This window comes from Rhineura floridana, chromosome 17, assembly GCF_030035675.1.
Source record: "Rhineura floridana isolate rRhiFlo1 chromosome 17, rRhiFlo1.hap2, whole genome shotgun sequence".
NCBI lineage: Eukaryota > Metazoa > Chordata > Lepidosauria > Squamata > Rhineuridae > Rhineura > Rhineura floridana.
Genome location: NC_084496.1, coordinates 26,118,226 through 26,128,239, shown reverse-complemented (window position 1 = coordinate 26,128,239; position 10,014 = coordinate 26,118,226). Strand labels below are relative to the sequence as shown.

Sequence of the window (10,014 nt, the reverse complement as noted above, 5' to 3'; positions counted from 1 at the left end):
GTTCCAGGCTGAGAAGTTTATAGTGTAGAGGCAGGAGGAGGGGAACATAATTGCACAGAACAAACTCAGGGCAGGGTGTGGCCGTCCTAGGAGGATTTTGTTCCAGTGCCCTCCTCTTGGCGGCCGCCTACTAAGGCACCTTGGACTTTAAGGCTGAAACACTCTGTGGTGGTTAATGACCCAAGGGAAAAAGTGAGTGACCAGCACAAAGGGTGCCTTTCAAACCCAAGCCCTCTCTATCAAAATGCTGGCCCCCAGCCAGAGCCACCACCCTTGGGAGCGGGCAAAAGAAGTGGATTAAAGGGGAAGTGCAGGAGCTCAGTTGCAAAAGCCCTCACTGGCCACACCTGTTGCCCTGGTGGGAGATGAGGGCCATTTTGCAACATGGTGAAAGGAATAATCTTTGTATTGGAGAATGTTTGATTGCAAATCACTGTGCAGGCACAGGCAGCGAAGCAGTATTTATCATTCCGGTGGGATGCAAGTCCTTTTAAGTACAGCCTGTCCCCTCCAAAACTTCAGAGCAACCGGATCGGGAGAAGTCTAGGGAAGGGGGAGCATTTGCTCAGAGGCCAGGATCTCCTTGGGCTGCGCCTACCTTGGTCTTCCCCCTCCCTCTGCAATGCGACCTACATATTAGTGGCATCTGTGTGTAGTTCTGGTTGCTACATCTCAGAAAGGATAGCGTATTGCTGGGAAAGGTGTAGGAAACAGCAACCAAAACGATCAGGAAGCTGTCGCAACGCCCTCCCGAGGAGGGTCACAACTTGGGGAGCTTTTTAAATATTTGAGCAGGGGGAGACAAGGGACGACATGATAGACCTTTATAAAATTATGTCTGGTGTGGAGAAAGTGGATAGTGCAAAATATTTCTTCGTCTTTTATTTTCCTAGATTTTGCCGGTAACTAGAAGCTTGGACAGGCCTAGACTCAGCACCCAGCATACTGGACAAGTGGCAGGGCCCACCGGGCAGGATCCTGACCTCTCATATACCCTGAAAGGGTCTGAGATGGTGGTGACGGACCAGGAAAAGAATCTTGGGGTCACAGCGAACAGCTCAGGGGAAACATCAACCCAGCGTGCACCTGGAGTGGAAAAAAGGTGAATTCCACGTTGGGGATCATTAGGAAAGGGAATGAAAATAAAACTGGCAAGATCACCATGCTATTATGCAAATCTATGGTATGACCACACTTGGAATACTGTGTATAGTCCTGGTAGTCTCATCTCAGAAAGGATATTGTAAGATGGAAAAGGTTCAGAAAAGGGCAACCAGAGTGATCAAGGGGATGGTGCAACTCCCCTATGAGAGTTGTTAGAGGCTTCTTTTTTAGTGAAGAAAACAAAAAGGCAAAGGGGGGGCATGATATAGGGGCAGAGAAAGAGTTTTTCTTCCTCTCAGATTACCAGGATTTGGCTTCATGCAGCGAAACTGAAGGTTGGGAAGGGTGTATATTGACATCTCTCTAGAATTAAATAATATTTAGGGCTGCAAGATTAAATCCGTGTAAACAGTAAATTAATCAGATAAATCTTCAGTTGATTGATCTGTCAGGAGGACCCATATTTTTTTTATTTATTTATAATTTAAAAAACGTATATCCCACTCTTTGTCCATGGAACCCAAGACAGGTTACAATCAAAAGATATTAAATACAGAACAATAAAAAAAACCAATACCACAACACATTATTTTATTCATTTACTAATTTTATTATACTATATTATTATCATCATCATCTTTATTTACACCCCGCAATTTTTCCAAAACTGGAACTCATGGCGGCTTGCAGATAAAAAATACATATAATTAAAAACATACAAAGTCTACATTAAAATAAGATTAAACTATTTCCAATATTAAAACCATACACACATATAGCTAAAGAAAGTAAACTGAACGCAACATTACATACATATGATACAACTGCTATGGCTGGCATTTTCCCTTTCCACTATAACCGATAAATGACAGCCATCTATTTACCCCATGAAATCCATTTTAATACTCTCCAGGCAGCTCCCAAATTTAATGGGTGGGCCTGGGCACTATCAGCATATGTGTTTTATTTTTTGAGGTGGCAAGCCAAGATTTTATTATGTCAAAGGGATGGATCTGCATCCGTCCTGCTTAAGAGACGGCACAGAATTACTCAGTTTCCTCTCTCCCACCTGTCCCTGTAGGAAAATCCTTGATATATTCCATCCATGCTAGCCAGTCAACCAGGTTTAAAGAACATTTATTTATTTTTGATAGGCAGGTATAAATAATTATAATTTCACATTAACGAACTGCAGATCAACTTAAACCGAGTGCTCATATCCATATGAAAATACATGAAAGAAGAATCTGGTGAAGAACATGAACATTCCCACATTTTTGTCTCTGTTTGCCTTTCCCAACCTGATCAATTGCCTGTGCTGGGTGGGGCTGATGGGAATTGTCATCCAAATCATCTACAGCAGCCTTTCCTAACCTTTGGGTCCCCACAAGCTGCTGGACTACAACTCCCATCATTCCTAACCATTAGTCCTGCTAGCTAGGACTGTCGGGAGTTGGAGGCATACAGCATCTGGGGACCCAAAGGTTGGGAAAGGCTGCTGTAGATGATTTGGACAACAATTCCCCTCAGCTCCACCCAGCACAGGCAATTGAGACGTCAAGTTAGGGAAGGCTGGGGTACAGCTAATTACCGGACACGTAATCGCTATAACACTAGTGATTTACATAAGCAGTGGGGACAATGGAGGGAAGGAAATACAACAAGGATGAGGAGCCTGTGGCTCTCCAGATGTTGGATTCCAGTTCCCGTGAGCCCTAGCCAGCCTGGCCAGTTGTCAAGGATTATGGGAGTTGTAGTCCAGCATTATCAAGTGGGCACCAGGTGGAGGAAGGCTGGCCCCAGAGACTAATAGGCTGGAGCAGAATGTCATGAGACACCCAATGAAGCAACTGGAGATATTTTATTGGCCATGAAGAATGATGTCATTATTGAAGACAGGAAGAGAACGAGAGGGGATTCCATTCCCATGGGGGCTGCAATCTAAGGCAACAGAGGAAGGGTGGGGGGATGATAGCAATATGTGCCTATGCAGTTTAGCTTGGTTAAATATATATTGGATATGATATGGATTAAACCAGTGGTGGGCAACCTCTGGCCCTCCAGATGTTGTTGGCGTCCAACTCCCATCAGCCTCAGCTAGTTCTGTTTGTTGCTTTCAAAACTGTGTGTGTGTGTATATATATATATATATACACACACGTAATTGTGATTAACAAAACAGAGGTTTTTATTGTATTAACAAAACATTTCAGCTTCCGCCTGCATCAGCTGCTAACATACAAATGCTGTTACCAAGGTGGCAGTTATAGAGCTTTGAGGATGGAATGCTCAGAGGGGCTTCATTTGCAGAAGCTAAGTAGTGGTGGTACTGTCCTCCAGGTTCAGGCCATGGGGTGTCGATGTGTCCATAGAGAGTAAATCCAAAAGTTATCCCTTTTAGTCAATGCTGCTGGATCTGTTGGCATCTCTATCACTGTTATAGAAAAGTCCAACAGGTTGTGACCCTCAATGTTGAAATGTTTTGCAACTGGTTGCTCCACTTTTTTTGTTAAGATTGCCGATTTGTGGTTTCTGAAGCATGTGCGTAGGTCAGTTCTGGTTTTTCGTACGTATTGGATATGACATGGATTAAACCAGTGGTAGGGCAACCTCTGGCCCTCCAGATGTTGGAGTCCAACTCCCATCAGCCTCAGCTAGCATGGCTGATGGTCAGGGATGTTGGGTGCGGGAGTCAAGCAACATCTGTATATTATGTAACAGGGATGGGAAACCTCATGCCCAGGAGCTGAATGCAGCCCTCCAGGCCTCTATCTGGCCCTCAGAACTCTCTCCAGCCACACCCCTCCTTGGACCCGCTTTGGTCTCACTGGAAGATGGCCTTGAAGTCAAATAATGCCTCTCGCTTGCCTGGTTGGAAGATAGAGAGGCGTGTTTGCTGAAACAAGCCTCCTGTACAAAGGAAAAATGTGCATTTGTTGCTCCGCCCACTTTGGCTTTGGCCCCACCTACCACTGAAAGCTGGTCCCCGAAAGGCTGGTGGCCCTCAGGCTGAAAAGCCCCCCCCCCCCCCCGGTCCCTGCTAAATTCAGAGGGAACAGGAAGAGGGATTAACATATTAAGAGTTGAGGGTTTTTTTGTGGTTTAGAAACAGCAACCCAACTGGAGCAACTGAAATCGGACACCCTTCTCGCCCCATCCAGTGCACATTTACTTGGAAGCAATTTCCATTGGGTCCTAGTAGGTGTGCATAGGATTGCTTTAGGATCTGCCAGTCAACGTGGGCAATGGCAAACTAGACGGACTTGGAATAAAAGGCTCCCTAAAATGTTCCTAAAGTACAGAAACACTTTTTACAGCGGGATTTACTTCCGTATACAGACGTATCATAGCAAAAAATCCAGCTAAGAGAGGATAGGAGGACATTTCTGTAAATACAGCTTCATTCTCTACTTAAAAATAACAGTGCGAACATATGAGCATTTGCTAGTCTAGGCCAGCCTTTGCCAACCTACTGTCCTCCGCCGGATGATTTGGGCTACAGCGGGTGGGCAGGGGCTGATGGGTATTGTGGTCCAAATCACCTGGAGGGCAAGAGGTTGGCAAAGGCTGATCCAGGACTGCTAAATGTTTTCCATCTTGCGGAGAAACCAACATTTCAAATTATTTCTCGGGAGGGTCTCATTCCCCCTCTCCCCCACATCCTTGATCTAACAAACATGGCTTTGCTTCTTCCAGAAAAAAAGTAATCTCGGGACAATTTAATACAAAACCAGAGCATCCATCTGCGTGTCCCTGCCAAGTGGTGGAGAGAATGCGCCCAGCGCCAAGAGGCCTCCTAAAACGCGCAGATTTCCTCTTGGCTTCCACCGGACGGCATGATGGTGCTGCCTTCTGTTGCCTTTTACCAGGTATCTATCTACCTGTATAGCCTGGAAAGTGGGGGGGGGGGAGGGCGGATTATTTTAGCCAAGGACACTTGGGGCAAAGCTATTATGAAAGAGCCCCAGTTTGCAGATGCCGGCAGGCATGCAAACCGCTGATCCATGCTAAACAAAAGGTTTTTGCGCGCGCTAATCCTCAGTTTGGATGGAAGTTGCATTGCAGTGGGGGGGGGCGTGCTGCTATTTATTTATTAGGTGGCTCGGGTGTATTTATCTAAAGGTGTGTCCCGCACATGTCGATGGGTTTGCAAATTTAATTGCCAGAAGAAAATCGCTGCTTGTAAAAAGGGGGAGGGAAGCAAGCGCTTTTGGAAGGCGCGTGTGGGCCCACGCAAAAGGGCCAATCCTTTTGCAAAAAAGGAATTCAATCTTCAAGCTGCGGCTGCTTTTTTAAATGACAAAGAAGAGGCCGGCGCCCAGGAGGGCCAAATAAATCCATGCGCCGCTGCAACGCCATCTTCCCCACAACCTCCGCCAACTGCGCGAGTCCAACAAGCCTGATTCTTGAGGGGGAGGGGGAGAAATCCTCCAATCCCCCCACCCCGCTTTTTGTGCGATTGCATGCATTTTGCGCTTTACGTACAAAAAAGGCCCTCCCTTCCTCCGGATTGGGCAGACCATTCTTTTGTTAGCATCCAATCCCGCCTGCCATTGGATATTTTGCAACGTCAATTAAAAGATAAACGGGGGGGGAGGGAGAGAAACCCTCCCACCGCCAGAGTGCAACCACTCCAGTGCCCCTCCACCCAAGCCCGAGAGCGCGTGAGGGTTCGCCCCTCCTCTTTTACTCCCCGCCTCCCCTCGCCAGCTTTTTCTTTTTGCAAACATTCGATGCAAGGGGGGGAGGGGAGAGTCGCGGCTGGCTGGCTTTGCATGCAAAAATGCACTCCTGCATGCCATAAACAAGAATAATAACAAGAAGAATAAAGGCGGAGGAGGAGGAAAAAAAGGAATCGAGGCGTTTCCTTACCCGCTTCCCTTCCCTGCCCCCTCCGCTTGGATGGGCAGCCTGAGAGCGGGAGGCGGCGGCTGGAGCTGGAAGCGGGCCGTTTGCAAGAGGATGGGAGGACCGGGGGCAGCAGACGGTGGTCTGGAGCGGTGCTGAGGCCAGGCAGGATTGCACCCCGTTTTCCTGGCGGCGTTGGCGTTGTTGTTGGGGAGGAATCGAATTGCCTGTCTCGGGGAGACCGGCGCGCTCTCCATTCCTGCGCGCAAACGCCAGCCCCATTGCGCCCCGGCTTTCTCCCTTTCTGGATTCATTCTTCCTCCTGCTGGGGGCGATGAAGCGGCGGCGGCGGCAGCAGCAGCAGCAGCATGGCTTTCCTTCGGCAGCAGCCCCGGCTGGCCCACGCCAGGAGCAGCCCGAAGGCTTGGAGGAAGCGGCGTGAAACCTTGGGACGCGGGCCGGGCGCGAGGCAGGCGGTGCAGATCTCGGCTCTCCGGAGCGCGTCGCCCGTTTCTTCCTGTCTCGTCTTCCCTCGAGGCCGACCGGCCTTGACAGCTGGGATTTTTCTCTCTCATCCGCTTCGCTTCTCTCTCTCTCCTCCCAATTCCTGACAACCTCTTCAGCTGGACGGATTGAAGTTCAGGGGCGGCGGTTGCAAGTCTCGCTCCGGATTATCAACTCACGCCGGTGCGCATACACCCCCCCTTCCTCTCTCTCCAACCCCTTTTCCTCCTTTCCTTCGCTCCGGGTTTGCCTTTGGAACATCGGGATGTCCATCTACTCCCGTTGCTCCGGATTGCTCGCGAGGAGGTTTGTGTGGCCTGGAAGGCAGATGAAAGGAATTGGCTCCTTGGCCGTTTCAACGCTTGGTTTTTAAAGGATCCTTTTTACACATCCAGAGAGAGAGAGAGATTTATGCAAAGAGAACAAGCTTGCGCATCGTGTTTTTGTGTTTTGGTTCCTTCCTCTTTTAAAATATTGGACCCAAGTTGGAAGGGAACTGCGCCGATTTTCTCTGGGCTTGTTTTTTGGACCTTCTTCCCCCCCTTTTTTTTTCCTGGATAAGCAACGCCATGTCGGCTAAAGAGAATCCCTGCAGGAAATTTCAAGCCAACATTTTTAATAAAAGTAAATGCCAGAATTGTTTTAAGCCTCGGGAGTCGCACCTGCTCAATGATGAAGATTTGAACCAGGTGAGTAGCGACCTTCAACTGGGCGCTGAAGTTCCTTCTGGTGTCACCAGGGGGATTTCTCCCTTTACCCACGCCCAGTAAATAACACTCGGAATTATTATTGGCTTTAAAGGGGGGGGGCACAGTTGCTGAGGTGCTGTACAAAATGTGAGACGACAGAAGTGATGCAGGCCCGGCCTGCAGGTTTATAATCTAGGAGTTGATGAGCAGGGTGGGGTAGAATTTGAAAGGCCAGCTTGCCACAGAGGGTAAAATATGTCTCTTTCTGCATATTTTCTTCTTCTTTTGAGTTTAAGAAGTGTGACCTCATAACCGCCATACGTACACAACATCACCACGTTGTGAAAAGCACCTTCCTAACTTTACATAAAAAAAAAAGGAATTGTTTTGGGTTTTGGTCTTCTAATTCTTCCAGTTAGAAATGTTAGTCTGCAGAAGGTAATTTTAACACTCACACTCCACCCATCTGAATTGGGCAAGCTGGCTTTACAAGCCAGGACATCTTGCTGTAAGCGGAGGTTTTTTTCCTCTCCCCTTGAGGGTTAGAATCTTGAAATGCCAAATAGGGAGGGTTTCAAAAGCTTGTCAAGGCAGCAGCAAAGTTCTGGTAAGCCCTTTGTAAATTGGCCATTGCATTTTAAGTCTTGTAGGTGTAATGGCAAAATCCAGGCCTGTTAAATTATGGAAGGATTTCTTTTTTAAATGCACACACACCCGCTCAGTCTCCTTGTGTTCAGGCCGCTGTTGATAAACGCTTTAATATTTATATATTGTGGCGGGAAGGAGGGTAAAGCTAAGCCTTCCCTGGGCCGGAGATCAAACAATTGTTCATTTCCCCCCCCCCCACATCCCCCTCCTCACTCTGCGCTCCTTCTCACACCCATGGTTACAATCCTATTATGGAAATGAGATCAGTCATATTGCAGAGCTGGGCCGGGGGGGGGGCAGAGAGAGATAATGTAATCTGCACACTAATACAGAAAAAATGCATTTCTGTGTGCAATGTGTCTGGGTGCATAACTGATTAAAAAACTGTTTGGACAAAGTGAGAAGGCCCCGAAGGCTTGCAGTGATGGTCCAATCCATGGCAGCAACTTTCTGGATCCTTACCAGTTTCCTTTTCTTTCGTTTCTTAACTGCCTCCCCCCCCCCTGCCCCTTTTGGTATGATTCATGGAGCAAATTTGTGATGTAGCTGATTTCTTCCTCTTCATTTGAACACGCAAAACAAAACCAACCGCTAAATAACGTTACAGCTATTTTGTTAAAAAGATGTACAGTTTGTCTCTCTTGAGTGCTGCTTGTAAGGTGACAACACTGGCCAGCTTCCCTTTCTGGACTGGCCTACTTCGAGCAGTAGGGGAGGACCCACACATGGTCAAATGCACCTCCGTGTAACCTCTCAGTTAAAAACAACAGCCCTGTACGTAGAGAAATAAGATTGGGGGTCGCCAGCCTTTGGGGGCTTGTGGGCACATTTGCAAACAAGAAACTATCATGGGCACACCCCCTGCACACACCTGCAACCTAGTCTGTTGACTATAATGGAATGCTTCTTTCAATCCTAATTTCAGCTGGGGAAGGGGACCGTACCAGGGTAGGCCTCTATGGGCAGATGTGTGCACGTGGGCTCCATGTTGGCGAAGGCTAAGTGTCGCCTCTCTTAAATTCTATTTTTTTGTGCAGGAATAGTATATGTTTGTGTAGGGGCATTCAAGCATGTGAAACCCCACCCCACCCCCTGGATTCTAAAGTGGTACAGCCCTGACATAAGTCAGCCACCTTGCCTGCTAGGCCAATGTTTTGGTTTTTCCCGTCTCTCTTGGAGGTTTTGGATCAAATTTTTAGCTAGTTTCAGAGCATTACTGCATTTTGTTCTCACCTAACAGAGTCTCTGCTTCATTTCTGTTGCATTCAGTCCCTTTTTTATTTCACTGATGCTTTAAGGATAGGGTTTTATTTTATATTTTGTTCGGTTTCTTTGGGGGGTGAAAGACCAAAAATCATAATTTATTATGCCATCTTGTTTTGAATCAGAACGTTGTTCATCTAGTAGTTCTGTGTCATGCTTGCAACAGTCCCCATTTGGATGCCTGCCAGCAGGGCACAAAAGCAACAGTGTCTATGTGTCCACAGAAGGTGATACTTGGGGATATACTGCCTCTGAATGTGGAGGTTTCATTTAAGATCCTTGCCAATAGCTTTTGACAGTCGTATTCTCCTGTGCGTTTACAAGTTGCATTCTTCCCCTGTTCACCTTCGCCTCACTCTGCTGTCTCACCTGTGTCAGATTCTAGATTGTAAGTTTCTTCAGGGCAGAGACCTGTCATCATGCACTCACCATGCACATCACTGGCACCTTATATTATCACATCTGGACAAAAAAAGATAAAGTAATGCTTTGAATAACATGAAACTTATGTAGCTGAATTTGGCTTAGGTTTCTTTTAAAAAAAGTCTTGAGGCAAGTCTACAGAGAATAGGTCTTTTGACAACCCTTGGCTTAGACAAGGATGGGGAACCTGATGCCCTCCAGACGTTGTTAGGCTCCCAGCTCCATCAGCCCCAGCCAGCATGGGCTATGGTCAGGGCTGATGGGAGCTGTAGTCCAGCAACATCTGGAAGGCCGCAGGTTCCCTAACTTTGGGCTGAAAAAAGCGAAGTGGAGCCTCCATGTTTAGAAGCAGTGTACATATGAACACCAGGTGTTGGGATGAATGCATCCCCTTTATGCCTTGCTTGTTGAATTTCCTCACGGCCTCTGGTTGGAAAAAGAATTCTGGTAGATGGATCTTGGCCTGTCCAGGGAGGCAGTTCAAATATGAATGCAACATTGATCAAAGTGCTTTAAAAGTTACGAATGCCACATG

At 47.4% G+C, this 10,014-nt stretch overlaps 1 protein-coding gene across 4 annotated transcripts in view; it reads left to right on the top strand.

Moving 5' to 3' along the window:
• The first annotated feature begins 5,708 nt into the window (after window positions 1–5,708).
• MPRIP (myosin phosphatase Rho interacting protein) overlaps window positions 5,709–10,014 on the top strand; it is a 173,886-nt gene continuing 169,580 nt past the window's right edge. For 2 of the 4 annotated variants that reach the window (XM_061599708.1, XM_061599709.1), the window contains exon 1: window positions 5,724–7,145. In XM_061599708.1, coding sequence (XP_061455692.1) covers window positions 7,026–7,145 — 120 coding nt within the window. In that variant the 5' untranslated portion in view covers window positions 5,724–7,025. Of the gene's footprint in view, window positions 7,146–10,014 lie in introns of all 4 variants that reach the window. The other 2 variants (XM_061599702.1, XM_061599706.1) reach the window with 2 other exon arrangements.